At 38.4% G+C, this 20,782-nt stretch overlaps 1 protein-coding gene across 1 annotated transcript in view; it reads right to left on the bottom strand.

Annotated features, from left to right (window-relative positions):
* ADGRG4 (adhesion G protein-coupled receptor G4) overlaps nucleotides 1-20,782 on the bottom strand; it is a gene marked incomplete at both ends in the record, with an annotated part of 135,938 nt that overhangs the window by 46,214 nt on the left and 68,942 nt on the right. Inside the window, 3 exon segments of the mRNA XM_081081682.1 lie at nucleotides 3,463-3,597; nucleotides 15,450-15,612; nucleotides 17,067-17,283. Of these exon segments, the coding sequence (XP_080937808.1) occupies nucleotides 3,463-3,597; nucleotides 15,450-15,612; nucleotides 17,067-17,283 (515 nt within the window).

The following is a 20,782-nucleotide window of genomic DNA, read 5'->3' as shown; positions in this document are numbered from 1 at the left end:
TAGATATGGTGCAAAAGGCCTTCACTAATAGTCAAAAGACCAAGTGTAAGCCCAAACCCTACTGTTCCTTAAAAGTTCTTTTCCCTTTCTGGGACACTGGTGACATGAAGAAAGGTAGACCAGATGACAGCTAACAACCCTACCAACTTAGTCTGAGACATACAGTTTTCTGCAGTAGAAAGACCAAAGGAAGAGAAACACCATGACCCAGAATTTAATTAAGCTGTTCTCTGGCTTTGTTTCCCTTACATACAAAATGGTGGCTGTGCAGGGAAAGGAACTAAATCATTTCTCATTCTTTCACCCTGAGCTCTAGGCTCAAGTTTTACCTATTTCACTTCTGAAACTTTATATAAGCTGCTCTCTCTGCCTGAAAAAGTCCTCTTTTTCTCACTTTCATTTTCCAGCTCCTACTCAACCTCAGGTCTCAGCTGATACCTCTCTTACACTAGGCATTCTCTGATCTCCCAAACAAGGGTAGGTGCCATCATCTATGCTCACAGTGCCCCTGTGTCATATTGTACTTGCCTAGTGCTTTGTTCCTTTCCCTGAGAACTGCCACTAGTGGAGGAGCGGTGGAGGAGATAAATGTTTTCCAAGAGTGGGGTCTTAACAATTTTTAAGGTAATATGTTGTAATCACAGTTAAGATTTTGATAAAAATATATTAGAAGAAGGAATGTGAAAGCAAGCCTGTATAAGTCAGGACTCGGGTGAAATGGTATTTACTCACTCCCCTAAAACCAGTGGCATAGGTCTCACTCTCAGGTTACCCCTTGTTAGAATCTTTAGGTCTCTGTTCTCTCCCATTAGACTGCAAGTTCCATAAAGGCAGGCACCATATTGCTCATCATTGTATTCCTAGCATCCAGCACCATGCAAGACACATAGTAGGAATTCAATAAGTATTTGCTGTCTGGATAACTAACTGCATGAATTAATAAATGAATTGTGTCACCTCCAGCAGGTCCTTTTCCCTATTTGGGTCTCAGTTTCCTCATTGGTAAAATGAGGAGATGAGACATTATGAGTTATAAGGGCCCTTCCAGCTCTGAATTTGAGGACAAGCTAGTTCTAATCCTTCTTCATCTGGCACTATGACGTCTGTAGGCTATTTTTGGCAAAGATCTTTAATCCCTTTCAATGGAAGGTGTTAGTGAATATAAAATACTTATTAGGTTTGAAATGTATGCAGAGAAGTTTATCTTTTGTTCTATAACACAAGCACAGTCCTCTGAAGAAACAGAAAATTACCAAAATAATGGCATCTCAGATGATACAGTGAAATTACAAGCCTACCAACGTGGTCAGAGTGCCTATGAATCACATTCTTAATTTTTATTAGCTGTCTTGTTCTGTGTCCAGCTTAATTTTTGCTACTTAAAAAGTTATAATAGCCTAGCCAGAGTGGCTCAGTTGGTTGAGGATTGTCCTGTGCATCGAAAGGTTGTCAGTTCAATTCCCAATCAGGGCACATACCTAGGTTGTAGGTTCAATTCCCAGTCGGGTCATGTATGGAAGGTGACTGGTCAATGTTTCTCTCTCACATTGATATTTCTCTCACACATCAATGTTTCTCTCTCTCTCTTTCTTTCTCTATCTTAGGTATGTCCTGAGATGAGAATTTAGAAAGTTATAATAAATATATATGCACTGAAAACATGTTGGGTACCTAGCCCTATCCTGGGTACCATAAAAATAAAACATATCTGAGCCATGACATATGCCACGGCCTACTTGAAAAATTAGGCAGAAGTATAAAACAAGAATACAAGCAGAAGGAAAAGAGCAGAGGCTCACATACTTCAAGCAGACTTACTGAGTGGGATTTGAGCTAAGCCCACAGGAATAAATAGATTTTTAGATAGATAGGGGACAGGCTAAAGAATTCCAGTAGAACAGAACATCTGACAGACATAGCTGGAAACAGTGTAGCATATTTAAGTTGGTATGTGGTATATTTAAGTTGGCCCAGAACAACCTTCCCCAAAGTAATTCTGTGAATATTTGACCATTAGAAATTCATTCCTCTGAATAGCCTCTTTAGAAAATTCAAGCACACCTGGGCAAGTTAACGTACTGACCTATTATATACTTGAACTTTGGAGTCAGATAGCCTGTGTTTGATTCCTAGCTTTGCCACTTCCTAGTTGTGTGATCTTGGGAAAAATTACTTAACCTCTTTGTCTTAGTCTGTTCAGGCTGCTATAACAAAATACCACAGACTGAGTAGCCTATAAGCAACAGAAATCTATTTCTCACAGTTCTGGAGACTAGAAGTCTAAGAGCAGGGTGCCCATATGGTCAGGTTCTGATGAAAGCCCACTCTCTGGTTGAGAGACAGCACCTTGCTGTGTCCTCACCTAGTGAAAGGGGCGAGGGAGCTCTCTAAGGCCTCTTTTATAAGAGCCCTGATCCCCTTTATGAGTGCTTCATTCTCAGAATCTAATCATCTCCCAAAGTACCTCCTTGCTAATACCATCCCCTTGGGGGTTAGGATTTCAGCACAATAATTTTGGGAGGATACAAACATTCAGACCACAGCATTTTTTGAGTCTCAGTTTCTTGTGAGATAACAAGTGTAAATATTAACAACTTCACACAAATTTTGATTGCTGTCTTCCCAACAGCTAAATGAGACAGAGCAGGCTGAAAGAATGGGATTTTTAGTAGGCAGAGCCCCAATATAGGAAAATAATAATAGCAATGCAAACATTTACATGGTGCTTATTATGTGCCAGCTAATATTCTAAGTACTATATATATATTAACTCTTTTAATCCTTCAACAGCCAAGTGTGGTACTGACTCTTATCATGTTTTACATAGGAGTAATCTAAGGCACATTGAGGTTGGGTAACTTGTCCAAGGTCACAAAGGAAGATTACAGCATAGCCGGCTTTAAATTCAGCCAGTCTGTTCCCAGAGTCTATGCTCTTAACCACCACATTATATTGCCTCTCTGTTTCAATAATGGGTGAGGACTGGATCCCTCAGAGAAGGTGCTATGGAGGCAGTGAGAAAGAATAACAAATTCCTGCAAGAAATTGTTCTGTTGGACACCACTCAGTTTCAAATAAATTGGCCTGTGAGAGTGGGCATGTTGGCTTGGAGGAGGCCAGGGAGATTTGGGAGAAAATACTGACAAGTTGAAACAGAATTTCATCAGGAGAACTTGCTATTCTTTTCTGGCTTAGAAACATCTTGAGGACTCTGTTTGGTCACCAGATCATCCTTAAGGTCCCTTCTAAATCTGAGAAGCTGCGAAAATTAAAAAGTGTGGAATATCATTAAAATAGATGTTGATTCATGTTGTGAGCCAGAGGTTGTGCTGGGAGGCTTGTGGAATAAATCAGAAAGCATAATTCTAAAATAAACAAAGCATCATGAAAATAGGAAGAGTTCATAATTACTATGAGTCACCACATGTCAGTTTATGATAGTTACCAAAGGCAAGAACTTACCTTAAAAAGTGAAGTTTGGCCAAAGAAATTAAATAAGATGGTCTGTAAGTTGCTAAGAGGAATTCTCTCCTTCAGTGATTTAGGCAAATATATGGAAGCCAAAACCCTCTCCAGAGGGACTTCACTTAGATAAATCTGCCAAGAAAAGCCAGAAAATAAAAACTAGAGAGTCATCACCCATGAGCTTGAAGTCCTCTCCACCTCCCACTCCAGCTCAGCCTCAGCCCCAGAGTATCATGTGGAGGGCTGAAGGATGAGAACTTGCTCCACACACTATGCTATCCCTTTTACACACACACACACACACACACACACACACACACACACACGTGCAGACATGTGCACAATCAGATGACAGGCTAAGACATGACCAGGTGCACATAGACATAGACACACACAGTACCCTTTTCTTTCTAAACCTATCTTTGAGTTTCTTTCCCTTTGATCTTCTTCCACCTGGGTATTTATAGAGGTGGAAAGGGGAATGACAAATTGGGTGATTTGATTCTGATTCTCATAAATAAAGGCCAGTCTTCTTCCATATAGTTCTAAGAGGGGGGGGGAACAGAAAAAAAATAAAAACAGTACAATAGCATTAGGTACTTGCCCCATAGTTTACTCAGCAATGCTTTGGTTAATAATTGAGGCAAGAAAGTGAGGTGTTTGGCCTTAAGAATTCTTCTAGAGGCTCACTTTCAGAATAATTTGCTGATTTGACTGGTAATAATATTTGATAAGTACTAGAATATTTTTGACAGTGAAGGGGGCTTTACCAATAATTACATTAGGACCACAGTTGTAAACCTGGACTCTTCCAGACAAAACAAAGTATATAGGCACTATTATATGTATTCTCTCATTTAATCCCCCTTTCAACTCTGAAAGTATATTGTCTATGCTATCAGGAAATGGGGGCTCAGAGAGGTTAAGTGACTTGTCTAAGGTCACATAGTTGGGATGTAATTTTACAAAGATATATGTGATTTTGTCCCACATTTCCCCCACTATCCATACTGCCAAGGAACTGCTATGTAGCTGGGTGCATCATGGAGAGATGAAAGTTTATAATTGTCCTAAGAATGATTTGTAACCCCAAAAGCCATATAGCTCTTGTCCTGGCACAAATGAACTCTGCTAGGGCAATCAGGTACTATGGAGAGGTTATACTTTAGCTTCAATATGTAAGCTATACCGGCTGCTGCTGGGGTCCAGCCCCAGTGATCCAGGGGTTCCCAAAGGTGTGGATGAAGTCAGCGAAGAATGAAGGGCACGGAGACAGTGTTCAGATGATCAGCATAGCCAGGTTCTCTTTTATTGTCCTGTTACAGCTGTATTTATACCATTTGATCCTATAAGCATGCCTCTATAGTTACATTATCATATGTTTTGGGTCCTCCTTTGACCTTCTACAGTTCCTTGTTTTATGTTTATAGTTTCTTATCTAACCTTTGATAAAAATCTTATCTCTATCTAGCTCTGTTGATTTTAATCTTGTCTAGGTTAGTCTCTGTGCTCCATTATAAGGGCTAGTTTGTTGTCTCTATTCCAAGGTCATTATCCTATTGTTCTACTGTTAAGCTATAAAGAAATAACTGAAGGAAATTTTTCTATTCTATGACCTAAGTAAGGATTATGTAGCTTAAGCTTGATTGTGCGTAGTTAAGGTGATTAACTACCCGCCTGGCACTTAGTTAAGGAGTTTTACTGATTTATTCCCTTCCCTAGCCCCGTTAATCCCTAATTCCAGGGAAACATCCCCACCTGGGGAAACAACCTTTCTCATGGAGATGGCTCTGGTTATAACACATAACGCTAAGAAGGGGAGCAAACATATTAAGAACAGTATGCCATATACGCCAGGTCCCTTGAAACATTTGCTGTGCAGATGTTTCTTCCCTGCAGCGACTGTGTCAAGCAGCAAGGATGGACTGGCTTCCAGCAGACGGCGAGTTTGACATGCTTGATGTAAGCAGTTTTCATGCATATAAGCATAACTAATGGACACAGACACCAGGGATGTGAGGGCATGAGCGGGGTGGGGGGGTAAGGTGGAATAAGGACATATATGTAATACCTTAATAAAGAAAATTTTAAAAAATGTGAACAGGGTTGGTTTGTTTGTTTCTCCATCAAGGTCTATAATAGGGTACTCCATGTAACCAAAACACAATGGAAAATCAACAACTGCTTCTAGTATGGCTGAATAGCTCCGAATGGACTTGACCCTCCTGTATATAACAACTATAGAAAATACCCATGACTTGAAGACACTGAAAAATGACAAAAAGCAGGCAGATTCTGGAGAATAGTAGACATTTGGAAAATGGTAACATCACAAGTTGAGCTAACAGTTTTTATAACCTTTACCTGATGGCAGTCTAAAACTAATACTATGAAAGGTGCTCAAAATTCTGGTAGAAAATCTGCAGTCTTTCTGACATGAAGAACCATAAAAAGGTCTAGACAACAACAGCCACTGGAAGGTCAATGACAAATCCCAAAGAACGGAGAGCTAGATGGGGGAGAGGGGACCAAAATTCTGAGTATAAAGTCCGCCTGACTTCTGAACCACATATGTACAAAACAGACTCCAAGTAAAAGATGACTGAGATTTGAGCTGTCACCCAAGAGATAGAATCTGCAGTTTGATTCCAACCAAGTTAGTTGGTATAACAAAAATCAATAGTCTTTAGAGGAATATAGTAGAATACAGAGTTTCCACAACATAACACTCACAATATGAAAGACATAATCCAATATTACTCAATATATGAAAGAAAAACAAATGTGATACATTTTCAGTGAAAATAATATCAACAGAGATTAATTTTGAGATGACTCAGATGTTAGAAATAGCAGACAAGAATTTTAAACTATGTATAACTACTATAACTATGCTCAGGTATTTAAAATAAAATATGTTTGCAATTATCACAAAAAGAGGAATAAACAGCATGGAAGCAAGCAAAAATCACACAACAAAATGGAAATTCCAGAACTGAAAATACAGTATTGAAAATTTTTAAATTGCACAGGAAGGGTTCAATAGTAACATGAAGATGACAGAGGTCAATGAACATAAAGATAAACCAATAGAATTATGCAATCAGAAGAATAGATAGCAAAATGATTAAAAACATGAACAGAGTCTCAGGGACCTTTGAGCCAGCATAAAAAATTCTTATGTACATTTATTCAGAGTCCCAAGAGGAAAGGAGAGAGAGAATAGTGAAGAAATAGCCTAATATTTACACAAGTATTTTTTTTTTAAAGATGCTAAAGCAAGACACTGGGAAATAAGAGTCTTCAATAAATGGTGCTGAAATTAATAGATATTGATACTGAACAAAATGAACTCCAAACCATGCACCATACCATACACGAAATATAATTCAATTAATTTGAATTATAGCCCTAAACATAAAAGCTAAAACCATAGATCTTTTAAAGAAAAGTATAGGAGAATATTTTCATGACCAGCTGGTAGGCAAATTTCTTAGACAAATCATATATTGTTATTCATAAAAGAAAAAACACACATCAAAATTAAAACTTATGTTCATCAAAAGACATCACTGAGGAAATAAACAGAGAAGCCAAAGATAAAATATTTTCAAAATATATATCTGATAAATGGCTCTTATCTAGAATATGTTAAAAAAAACCTTATACCTCAATAATAATATAACCCAAGTTAAAAATGGGCAAAATTTTTTTATTGTTGACAGAATTATATATGTTCCCCATTTCCCCCTCTCTGCCTACCTCCACCCAACCTCCACTTCATCCCAGGCCTTCACCACAATATTGTCTGTGTCAATGGGTTATGGGCAAAATATTTTAAGAGATACTTCACCAAAGAAGATATACAAATGGCCAATACAAACATGAAAATTCACTCCACATCATTGCTCTCTTTAGAAAATAGTATTACAAATTCAAAAATACATATTATGAACCAGAAATTCCATTTCTATGTATTTATTCAAAATATATGAAAAACATGTCCACACAAAGACATTTACATAAATGTTCAATGCAGCATTACTCACAATAGCCAAAACTGGAAACAATCCAAAATGGCCGTCAACAGAACAGACCATCTGTGGTATATCCATACAATGGAATATTATTCAGCAATAAAAGGAATAAATTTCAGAAGCAAAAAATTGAATCTCAACAACAAAAATCATTATGCTACATGAAAGAAGCCTTATACATGACAGTACATATTAATTGTAATAAATATGCACAGTGCCAGGTGGGTACTTGAAATATGGGAGGGAAGTTTGTAAAATATATGATTGTCTAACCACCATGCCAGACACATGAAACTGATACAAAATCATATTGAATATGAATTGTAATTGAAAAATAATTTTTTTAAAAGAGTGGAAAAATCCTCCCCAAACAGTACATAGTATATGATTCCATTTATATAAAGTTCTAGAACCGGCAAATCTATAGTGGAAAAATATCAGGATAGTGGTTACTAATGGAGGTAGTAGTTTCAGGGATTAACTGGGCAGAGGCATGAAGGGACTTTTAGGAGTGATGGTAATGTTTTATATCATGACTAGTGGCCCGGTGCATGAAATTCATGCACATTGAAAGGGAATTAGAGGAAATATTTTAATATTGCTATTTGCCCTTTCTCTATAATAAAAGTGTGAGAGATAAAAGGAAATGAGTACAATGTATATGAAAATAATAAATAATTTTATTAATAAATAAACAATAATAAAATGATATAACAACAAACTCATGATATAAAAACAACACTGATGCAAATAATGACTGATAAAATGATTAAACTTATCCTAATATCTTCCTGTACACCACATTAAGAGTGAAAACACTTTCAGAGTGCTTGACTAATTTCCCTTGTGATGAAGTACTTAGAACTTTAACTGTACCATCACATGTTCTTCAAACTCGAGAGAAAGCAACATATAACTGACCATGTGCAAAAACGGGTTCAGGTAGGAACATGCCTACTCTGTCTAGAGTTTGTCCTTGTGATTTATTAGTAGTCATCACAAATGCTGGCATCACGGGAAACCGTCATCGAATCAATTTAAATGGGAGGCCAGTGTCAGATGGGGACAAATTAATTCTTGGAATCAGAACAGCCTCTCCTTCTGCAGATCTGGTTAATACTTCAGCTTCAATTATGTTAGGTCGTAATCTTTTGATAATAAATCTGGTACCATTACAAAAACCCCATTTACTATTAAGATTTCTCAATAGCATGATGATTGCACCCATTTTCAATTTTAATTTATAACACGGCATTTCTGAAGGAGTAATACTATTAAGAAATTTGATGGGAAAATTTTCCTTTTCAGCATCATCTGTTGAGTCAACGGACTCATCACTCCAATATGTGTGAAAATCTCCATCAAGTATATCCAAAATTTCTTCATTTAATTTTTGAACATGCTCATTTTTTGGACAAAGAATTGCACATTTAGATATATTTTTAATATTATCTATAGATATAGTATTTCCAAAGGTGGCTTCAATAATAGATCATTTACAAATCATTTCATGGGGGATTTCAATAATATCCGTTCCTAACTGAAAAGTGCTATCAAGTTTGCCTTCTCCAAGTTTTACTAACCATTCATTATAAGCAGAATCCTCTGATCTCATATTTGTTTTAAGATACAACTTTATGAAACATCCCCAAACATCACAGTACTTTAAACTTGTTTGTACTATGTCCGATCGCATAGCATGTGGTGCAATACTGAGACATTGTCCAAAATCCCCTCCGAGAAGGAGAACTTTCCCACCAAATGCAACATTCAAATTCATAATTTCTCTTAGTAATCTGTCTATAGCGTTTATAGCGTGACTGGATGCCATGGTGCATTCATCAATAATAAGAAGTTGGGCCTTTTTAATGATTTTAGCAACTTCACTCTTTATATCGAGTCTAGAAATGGAAGTTTCATTTAATGGAATTGGTCATTTATATTGGGAATGAAAGGTTCTTCCACCAAGAAGTAAATTTTCAGCAATTCCTGTAGATGTTGTGGGTAAAACATTACCACCACGACCTCTAATATAATGTGTTGAAACATTATACAGATATGTTTTTCCACTACCACCTGGACCATCCAAGAAAAAGAATTTGGGTGTACAGTTTGATCTTCGATGGCTGAAGTTGTAGTCTGAAAGGCTGCCAACTGTTCATCATTCAGAGAATTTATCAAAACCTCTGCCCACTGTTGCTCATACAATTGATCACATGTATTTGTATTCGTTAATAAAGGATAGTCCGGAAGTTTAAAATGTGAACATTTCATTCCATGCAATGTGACTACCTCCTGAATTTCGTTAAGGGCATGCATTTCACAGTTTACACAGGCACCTTCTCTTTGGTGTAACTTCCAACAGAAATCTTCAATAAAATGAGATTTATTCTCATCCCATAATTTGTCTGCAGCAGGACATCCAAACACACATATATATGCAAAAAGTTGCCGTAGTTGTTTGGGCATATTAAGGATGATTGCATCATCAATCGTGTCTTTCCAGACAGTGTCATCAAGTAATAATCCTCAGTGTTTAGCAGCTTCATGAAATGTATCATAAGTTACACCTCCTACAGTTTGCAGATCCTCAAAACTTATCGCAACTTTTACATGCAGAAGCAAAAGTCTAAGGTAATATCGTTCTGGTTCTCTAAAGCTCACAGTGAACAGTCTACCTAATACTTTATTCTCACCCTTTTGGCGTTTTGTCCACAAAGAATTACTAAATACACTAGAGGCTCGGCGCACAAAAATTTGTGCACGGGGGGAGGGGGGGTCCTCAGCCTGGCCTGTGTCTAGGACCCCTTGGGGGATGTTCACCTGTCGACTTAGGCCCACTCCTCAGGGAATCAGGCCTAAGCTTGCAGTCAGAGATCCTTCTGGCAGCCAGGGAGCCCTCGGGGGATGTCCGAGTAAAGGCTCAGGCCTCCAAGGGATTGGGTCTAAACCGTTAGTTGGACATTCTTAGTGCTGCCACGGAGGTGGGAGAGGCTCCTGCCAATACCACTGAGCTGGCCAGCCATGAGCCAGCTTCTGGCTGAGTGGCACTCCCCATATGGAAGTTCACTGACCACCAGGGGGCAGCTCCTGCATTGAGCATCTGCCCCCTGGTGGCCAGTGCGCATCATAGCAACCGGTCATTCTGCCATTCAGTCAATGTGCATATTAGCCTTTTATTATTATTATATAGGATGTCCCTATTTCCCCCCTTTTTCCCCCTCTACCCAGCTCTTGCCCCCCACTTCTCTCTGGCCATCACCATACTTTTGTCTGTGTCCATGGGTTGTGCATATATTTTTTTTGGCTAATCCCTTCTTTAAATTCACTTCTTTAAATTTTTATTTTCAGATAAGTGCTTATAACTGCACTATTATATATTTTCTATTATATCATTTAGAATTAAGATATTTTTTAATTGAACCCTTGTAAATTTTAGCACAATTTAATAAATTATGCTAGAAGCAATTAGGAGATTTTTCATGTAATGCAGATACATTTCAATTAATATTTTATTAATTTTTAATTTTTTAATATTTTAATTTGAAATAATCTCATACATGTAAAAAAAACCTATAAAATACTACAGCATATTATATGTACCCTTCACCCAATTTCTTAGGTATTAATAATTTAAACATAACCATTACACAACTAACAAAATTTGGAATATATTTTTCTTATAACCTCTTTAATGTTACTTAATCCATTTACTTTGTTTTTGTTAATCTTCACCCAAGGATATTTTTCCATTGAATTTTAGAGAGAGTGAAGGGAAAGGGAGAGACACATTGATTGGTTGCCTCCTGCACATGCTCTGATAGGGACTGGGGATCAAGCCAGCAACTGAGGTACATGCCCTTGACTGGAATTGAACCTGGGACCCTTCAGTCCACGGGCTAATGCTCTATCCACTGAGCAAAACATGCTGCAGCTTAATTCATTTACTTTTAATCTACCTGTGTCTTTATATTTAAAGTGGGTTTTGTGTTTGATTCACCCTCATAATCTCTTGGATTCTGGGGCTTCTGGGTCCAGCCTGCCTTGCCGCCGGGACCTGCCGATCGGGTCCCGGGTGGCTAGGCGGGGGTGGGCCTGACCTGGATGGCGGCGCGCTTGCGGGCTCACACTGTCCCGCCCTGCCTGCAGTATTCAAATTAGCCGCCATCTTTGTTGGCAGTTAATTTGCATATCATGCTGATTAGCCGATGGGGGCATAGCAAATGTATGGTCAATTACCATGTGTGTCTATTATAAGATAGGATAATGATGTGGAATCCCCCAGTAATAATAATTATGTGCATCAGAGTCTTCTCTATTCAGTCTACGGCCATACCACCCTGAACGCGCCCGATCTCATCAGAGTCTTCTCTATTCAATAAGAACCAAGCCATCAAAGTCAAGTTATGCCTTTTAGCCCTATCTAAAACTTCAGCAAAATCATCTGCATGAAAATATAAATTCTGATCATTTGGCAAATGAATAGCTAACCTTATGATTGCATGAGATTGGTCATGCATTCACATTCCAAAAAGTCTCCAAACAGACTCAGTGCTCACATATCTGGAGTCAATGAAGTCCTGTACTTCGTCATGATTGATAATATATTTTTCAGAAATTTAAATATTTGCACAGCCGTGCCCTTTATAGATGTATTTAAATAGATATTTGACACTTTTAATTGATGCACAGACTTCAACATTTATACGACAGTTATATTTGAGGCACAAATACGGGTTATAAGGGACAATCCAAGTATTATTGACAATTTTATTTCCAATAGAAATGGTGTTACCAGATCTTTGTTTGTATTTGGGATATCCATCAATATTTCCAATGGTCGCATTTTGAAATTCTTTTGGATATCCCTTTGAACATTTTCCATTTTCCATACATGGACTATTTGGATTTTGCATTCCACATGGTCCATGTACCATATTTGATTTTACAATTTGAAAAAGTCGAGGACACTGGTCCTCATCTGGAATTTCTGCCTTAACTATACGGTCAATGTCATCTTCTGAATGTAATTTGGACTCACTATCTAATATCAATAATATGTGAGCGTGAGGCAGTCCGCGTTTCTGAAATTCAATGACATGAATCTTAGCTATTACTTTGCCAAATAAATGGAATTTACATATAGCATTTAAAAGAGCGTTCAGCTTAATATTAAAAACTCTGGCTACCAAGTCAGGTCTGTTTTCAACTTTTTGCCAGCGTTGTAAATTGTTTGTAATATCTGCCCATTTGGGGTTGCATGTCATGGTTATAAATAAATCGGGCTTGCCATACTTCGTTACAATTGCCATAGCATCCTGATATCGCTGCTGCATATTTCTGGGACTACCCTCAAAAGATGATGGAAGTATCATTTTACCAATCGGCACATTGTCATTTTCAGATTTAGATTTGAGATAATCCATCAAACCACTATATTTTTCAACTCTCAACTTAGATTGGTTTGCTTTGATGAAATTTATCCAACTGGCCTCCATTTTTTAATATGAATCCACAATAAACTGTTGAGTTAATTTTCCTGCATTTAAAATAGGATTGAACGTGTCTCTCACAGAGAGATGAAATCCATAATACTGCATTTGTGTGACTCGTGTCCTTACATTTTGTCTAGTATTATTGTCGACTACACTGTTGTCTCTGAGTCGTAATGCAATATCTGTTCCCCAGCCTTGTTCACCATGAGGAAAAAGAATAGGATATGTCATTGCATCCAATGTGGGAAACAGGATAATGATTTGTTTCATTTTAGTGGCACTTGGATTATTAGGATCTGGTTTACAATGAATGATCAAGTCCCTTTCAAAAGGAGGTTCTCCATCTTCGTTTCTGAATATGACAGCAACTTCGGTTACACGGGGAGAATTATATCTACCTGGGTCACTGTTACGATAGTATTTAATCGCCATTGTTACCTCTGTGGGAGCAATAGCTTTTGCTGCTGCTTCAGATTGGGCTTTCTTTTCTACCTCATGTAACATCTTGTACGATTTTGTTAATTCATTTATTTCATGCATGAAGTTGTTGATGTTGATCATGAGCCTTTCTGAGCAACCTTGGTTTTCTGGCATTGCTAATCTTTTACTTGTAGCTTTAGCTGTATCCAAAATATAGAGTTGAGCAAACTTCCAAGAAACACCATCTGAAGGGTGTAAAGTTCCAGTATGGTGATAAACTTGTCCATGTATTCTAAACAGTATGGCCCATACCCTGATGGCGATGCAATATTAGCACCCATGGAAGCAAAATCAAAAGAACTATTTATGGATCGAATATTTTCCATGAGATTTTTACTGTCAGAATCTTTGTTTGTCATTAATCTTTTTAAATATGCTGGGTAATCTGGAAAATATATATCATTTGGACAGACTTTCCCTTTGCTACTACATCAGGTAAATTTCCCATCAGATGGTTTTTCATCAGAGAAATTTAGGGATAGGCAAAATTCACATCGAACAGTCATTCCACCACGACTATGTTCAAGGATTGCATCTTATGTACTCCATTTTCGCTGAGAAGGCAGTTCCTACTGGTATTGGTAGTACTTGTTAATGACTGTTCTCTAGACATATTCTGTCATCACCACCACCTTCTTTCAACTTCAAAGGCACATTGGTCTTTAGACATTTTCTGTCGATGATGCCACTGTTTTTCAGCTTCAGAGTGACATTTTTCCAGTAGCTGCTCTTCAGATACATTCTGTTGTAGATGCCATCTTCTTTCAAGATCAGACGCACGTTCTCTGCAGACAATTTCTGTCGATAATGCCGGCATCTTTCGGCTGCAGAGCTATATTGTATCAACAGTTTCTCTTTGGATATAGTCCCACCTCTCTACTGTCACGGTTTGAGATTCAGGTGACTGAGAGTCCTGGCGGTCAGGCCACTGAGAGCTGTCTGACCAATGGCTGATTCTCAATGATTCTGTGGGAGTGGGACTTCCTCCTCCCTGCTGTCAGTTTCCACAGCTGCCATGAGGAAGCTGGAGTGACAGAGGAGCCATGCCCTCCAAGCCACCAGCTTTCTTGCTCTGCTGGACCCCACAGCAGCATCTGGAGCTACCTGGTCTGCCTCCCCCATCCCCAATCTGGGGCCTGGACCCTGCCTGCAGCCTCTGGTGCTGCCAGCCCTGCCTCACCAGGTCACGGATCAGAGGCCCAGATCCCGGGGGCAGTGTCTCACGCTGCCCGCCCCACCTGCAGTATGCAAATTTAATGGCCATCTTTGTTGGGTTAATTTGCATACTCTTCTGATTGGCTGATGGACGTATCAAAGGTACAGTCAATTAGCATATTTGTCTTTTATTAGTGTAGCTAGGGATTTAAGATACACAGATGCACACATCTGTCAAAATTCAGAGATTGTATACTTAGAATTTGTGTAGTTCCCTGTATGTAAATGTTATAATTTTTTAAGTTTAAAAAATACTGGTCTCTCAAATTGTTTTGAACAGGTTTTGGTAGCCTATTGCCTGACAAAGGCTGAAGTAATGCAGTGGTGGAAATGGCTCAGACTTTAAAGCTATCCAGGCATAAGTCTGAATCTCGGCTCAGCCATTAGGCTGTGAATCCTTAGACAAGTTACTTAATTTTTCTGTTTATCTGCAAAAAGGAAACAGTAACACAATGCTCAACATGAAATAAGTGCTCCATAAATAGTACCAAATGATAAACTGACATTTGAGGTGATTACAGGTCACGGGACCAAAGGTGGTATCATTGCACATCTCATAGATGCCATTTCAACCAAGGTGTGTTAGCCTACTGAGGGTTATGTATAAATCACCCGAGGGATAGTTGTGTTTTCATAAGGTCCCCTGAAGATTAAAACGTTACAAAAAGTAACCCCTCTCCCTCCCATGGTGTGAATGAATGAAGAGTTGGAAAAAATGCTTGGCAGATTGGCTCTCAGTTCCCTGAGCTGCACTCACCTCAGGGTCTGTACCTTCTTCATAGGAGCGAATGCTGAAGATCATGCCTTCAAATGTGTGGTCCACCTGCAGGACAGCCAAAGCCAGGCTGGCCACTGTCAGATTTGCTGTCCTCCCCAAAAACTCCATCTTGTGACCGGCATGGTTGATTATCCTCAGAATTCTGCAAGAAACACCAGGTAGAGAAGAGCATTCTTACCTTTTAAATGTAAAAACCCATCCTCCTTATAAGATTTCCTAAGTGTGAGATTTTTCTTTGAGTTTTAATCACTATCTTCATTTTGTTAAGGAATTATTAGATAGGAGCCTTGGCTTTGCACTCAGACGGAAGGTCTAAATCTTAGCTCCTCCGATTTCTAACTATGTGGGCAAATAAAATAACATCACTGAGTTTCCATTTCCTCACCTGTGAAGTCAGAGTAATACTAGCACTCATCTCAAAAGATTATCTTAAAGATTAAATAAAACTATTGTATGTAAAGCCAGATCGTACATGGCCTCATGGGCCAAGACATTTGGACTTTTTTCTACATGTAACAGAAAGCCACTGCATAGTTTTAAAAGCAAGATAATGACATGATATGATATATACACTAAAAGATCATTCTGGCTGGTATGTAGAAAATAGACAGAGAGAGGCAAGAGAAGAACAGAGAGACCAGTTTGCAGGTTACTGTAGAAAGTCAGATGAGAGAAGTGGAGCTAGGAATAGGAAAATGGCGGTAAAGACAGAGAGAAGTAGATGGATTCCAGGAATATTTAAGGGATTTAAAAATTATGTACAGCCCTGGCTGGTGCGGCTCAATTTGGTTGGACATCCTCTGGTGCAGCAAAAAGTTGCTGGGCCCATTCACAGTCGGGGCACATGCCCGGGTTGCAGGCTAGATCCCTGGTAGGGGGCTTGCAGGAGGCAGCTGATCAATATTTCTCCCTCACATCTATGTTTCTCTGCCTCTCTTTCTCCCTTCCTCTCTCTCTTTCTAAAAAATCAATAAAAATTTTTTTAATTTAAAAAATTATGACCCTACCCAGTTTGGCTCAGTGGATAGAGCTTTGGCCTATGGACTAAAGGTTTGATTCCAGTCAAGGGCACGTACCTCGGTTGCAGGCTCAATCCCCGGCCCTGGTCAGGGTATGTGCGGGAGGCAATCAATCAATGTGTCTCTCTCACCTCAATATTTCCTTTCTGTCTCGCCCCTCCTTTCCACTCACTCTAAAAATCAATGGAAAAATATTCTTGGATGAGGATTAAAAACAACAAATTATGTGCAGTGCCTCATACAAGACTTGGTTACTTGTTGGCTGCAAGGTAGAGGGAGGTATGTAGCTTTATTCTTAATATTTTTTTGCTTGAACACTGGGTGGAAGCATTTTATAGAAATGGGGAACATTTGGGAAGCACCAGCAGTGGGGAAATAGATCCGAGGTTTGGTTTGGGTAATTATTTATTTGGAAAATCATTCTCATTAAGGTTCCATTAAATTTTGAATGCATTCTTTCACAGCTTAGTTTTCAATGCATAGCTATGTGACCTTTAAAATTGGTGATTACTATATGTGAAGGAATTAATAACAAATAGTATGAAACAATTTATTTTACCAAAGTATTAGTACTTACTCATTGCTTACTTCATGTAGATCAGATACTGAATTGTTTTGCTTTCCCAAAACAGCATCGATTATTTGTAATATAATCTTGGTTAGTTTCATACTTATCTCATCACATTGTGAAATATCAGATAATTTAGAAACAATAATCGTTGTTTCTTCCTCATCCAGAGAAGGGGATTCATTTATCAAATTTAAAATGTGCTTAGCAACATCATCTGCATTCTCTGGAGAAACAAAATAGAAATGGAAAACCTGCTTTAGTTAGTTTGGGGCCATGCTGTTTCATGCTCTTTGAAAGGTAAAGGTAGTGAAATGCAAATACACATAACATAACAAAGTTTACAGAAGGAAAACAATGGACCTCAATTTCTACAATAGATGGAGTCTCAGAAAGTAGCACATAAGCCAAGTTCTTATTCATTAAATCCTATTTTAAATACACCAGAGAAACCTTTTTGTCACTGAAGAATCATACTGCAATCAGATTTTAATTAATTTAACACTTTTAAAATATTTTTATTGATTTTTATAAAGGAAGGTAGATGGAGAGAGAAACATTGATGTGAGAATGAGACATCCATCTGCTGCCCCCTGCATACCCCCTACCGGGGATCAAACCCACAACCCCAGCATGTGCCCTGACCTGAATTGAACTGGCAACCTTTCCCTGCATGGGATGATGCCCAATTAGCTAAGCCACATTGGCCAGGGCAAGTTAAGACTTTTGAATATTGGATTGAGTTTAGTAGATCCCACTTTTACTCAAATATCAACAAACAGTCTATGCTTTCATAATCAAGGGTGGTAGTGACTGTTTTTCTGTCAAGAACCAGCAGCCCACAGAAAAAAACCCAAACATGAACCACATAACAATAAAAAGTAACTTAATTTAGATTTTTCTCTAGAGAGTAAGAATAATGGATATTAACTCATTCACTTTTCTTCATTTTTTGTTATGGAAATTTTCAAATATGCACAAAAGTAGAAAGAAGAGTCTAATGAATCCCCACTTACTTCATGAATCACCTTACTTCAACAAGTGTCAATGAAGAGCTAATCTGATTTAATCTATACTCCCACCCACCTTCCACAAGCCCAAATTATTTTAAAGAAAATTCCAGGCAGCATATAATTTTATCCATAAACACTTCAGTATGCATCTCTAAAACAAAGGACCTTTGCTTATCATAACCACAATACAAATAATACTCAAAATCATCAAATATCCACTCAGTACTCAAATGTCCTTAATTGTCTCATAAATGCCTTTTTAAAATAGCTTTTGTTGGAGGAAGAAAAATGGTGGCCAAACAGGCAGACATGTCCTTCACCTTGTCCCAGAGCAGAAGAAGGAGCAACTAAATCAGTGATGGTGAACCTATGACACGTGTGTCATAGGTGACACGCGAACTCATTTTTTTGGTTGATTTTTCTTTGTTAAATGGCATTTAAATATATAACAAATATCAAAAAGATAAGTCTTTGTTTTACTATGGTTGCAAATATAAAAAAATTTCTATATGTGATACGGCACCAGAGTTAAGTTAGGGTTTTTCAAGATGCTGACATGCCGAGCTCAAAAGGTTCGCATCACTGAACTAAATCAAATAACATCCACCCAAAATTGGTGAATTAAACACAGCTGGTGAGATAATTCACAGCCAGGAAGGACAGAGGATGCCTGGAGAATGGTAGGATCAGGGATCTTGGCTGGAGAGAGATGCATGAACACCGGGGCCATGAGGGTCAGGAGAAAGCTGCACTACACCAAGTCCGAGTCCATTGGGAACAGGAATAACATCCAACTGTGGAAAGGAAGTCCACAGGGCTGCTGGTGGCAGGGGTTTCTAGATCTAAGTCCACAGCCATGAGAAGCTGCTCCCAGAAAGGCAGCCTGAAGAGCTGCCTGAGCCATGCAGTGCCAGGGGGAGAGAAACTCACAGTCACATGGTTGGTTTGCTTTGTCTTGTCTTTGCTTTTATTCACTAAACCCAGTTCATAGGACCTTTCAATTACAAACACTCACCTGAGGCTGTGGTGCAGATAGAGGTGCAGATTTGTAGGGTCTGAGGAGAGGCAGTGAAGGAGAGTATAACAGGGAGAGGTGACCAGGAACCCAGCACTGAGTCTTTCCTGACCCTCCAAACCTAAGCAGCCATTTTTTCTCCTGAAGAGCCAGCCCCTCCCAGCAGCCTCAAGACAACTAATACAGCCACATCCAGCCTACACCATAAGCTTTTCAAAGGAAGCAAAGACTTTGAATAGCTACAAAGAGCCCTCAAGGACTGGGTTGAAGAGTGGCCGTTCAGTCCCAGAAAGCGATACAGCACTACCCCCAACTAAAGCCCTGCCAGAAGCAGACACTTGAGTGATTAAGATTGACAGACAAATTAAGGCAGACAGGTAAAGCGGGCAGATTGGTCCCGCCTGCTTGCAACCAAGGCTGTGGAAATAGACACAAACAGAGGAGCGGTGTATCTCTTGGAACTTCAACATGATGCTGAATACCTAACAGGAAATGAGAAGTGACAGACAGAACAGGAGAGTGTGCTCTTAAACCAGCCCCTGTGGGGCATTAAAACTCAGCTGATGTGAACGACACTTCACTTTTTTATTTTTTATCTCTTATTTTAAAACATTTTCTTCATTTTTGTTTGTTTTTTAAATCTTTTTTGTATTATTTTTCTTCACTCTATTTTTATTATTTTATTTTACCTTATTTTTTCCATCCTTTCCTTCCTCACTTCTCCCTTTTTAATCCTGTTTTTTCTTCTCCTGTCCCTGCTTTAGTTTTTCTCTTTCCTTTCCTTTTACCCCTTGTTAAAAATTGATCTCCTCAATCTGCTTTATTGACATGTTATTATTATTGTAGTCTCTGTTGGCTTACTCATATATCTAATTTCCCCTCCCCTGCTCCAAGTCCATGCACCCTTCTCTTTTCTCTTTCTTTGCTAGGCATTTTTTTATGCTGTTGTTTTTCTTCTCCTCTCTTGCTCTCTTCTTCTCCTAGTTGTTTAATTAGTTTAACTCTAAACTCAAGCCTATCTGCTCTCCCCTCTATTCTCCTTTTCCAAAAATAAATAAACAAATGAATAGATAGATTTTAAAAATTATTTTCTATTTATTTATTTTTCTTCTTAGCCACTCATTTTCTTTCTACCTCTTCTATACTGAACCATGGTCCTTCCCCTACTCATTCAATTCTTTAACCTTACTTTCTATATATAAGCTCTGCCAATACAGATTCTGTCCCCACTTTTTTTCTGAGTGTTTGCTGTTTGAATTTTTTGGTTTATTTGTTTGTTTTTGTGGTGTTTTCTCCCCAGATATTTTTTATTCATTTTCTTTTCTCTCTTACTTTTTTTTCTTTTTCTCAATATAATTTTTGCTTTCTTTTATCTCTCCTAATTGTCTTTTCTCTGGTGGTCACTTTTATTGGGGTTATCAGTGTCATGAGTACACTCGTGATTTCTTCCCTTCGTGTTGTGTCTTGTCAAGTTGTATTTTGTACTGTTCAGTCAACATGGTAGAGAACCAGCCACATAACCAGATACCCTAAGAGGAGACTCCATCCACGAACAGGACAATATCACTCAAGACCCAACTATACAAAGAGAACTCAAATATCCCAAGTAGGGGGCATTCCTAGAAAACCCAGCCCAGAAGACCTGAGAGATTATAATTTTGGGTCCCACAAAACTTCTACTATATAAGAAAAACTCA

This window comes from Myotis nattereri (genome assembly GCF_964212035.1).
Source record: "Myotis nattereri genome assembly, chromosome: X".
NCBI classification, from domain to species: Eukaryota; Metazoa; Chordata; class Mammalia; order Chiroptera; family Vespertilionidae; genus Myotis; species Myotis nattereri.
Note: the sequence above shows the minus strand (reverse complement) of the source record. Positions and strands in the feature narration are given on the sequence as shown.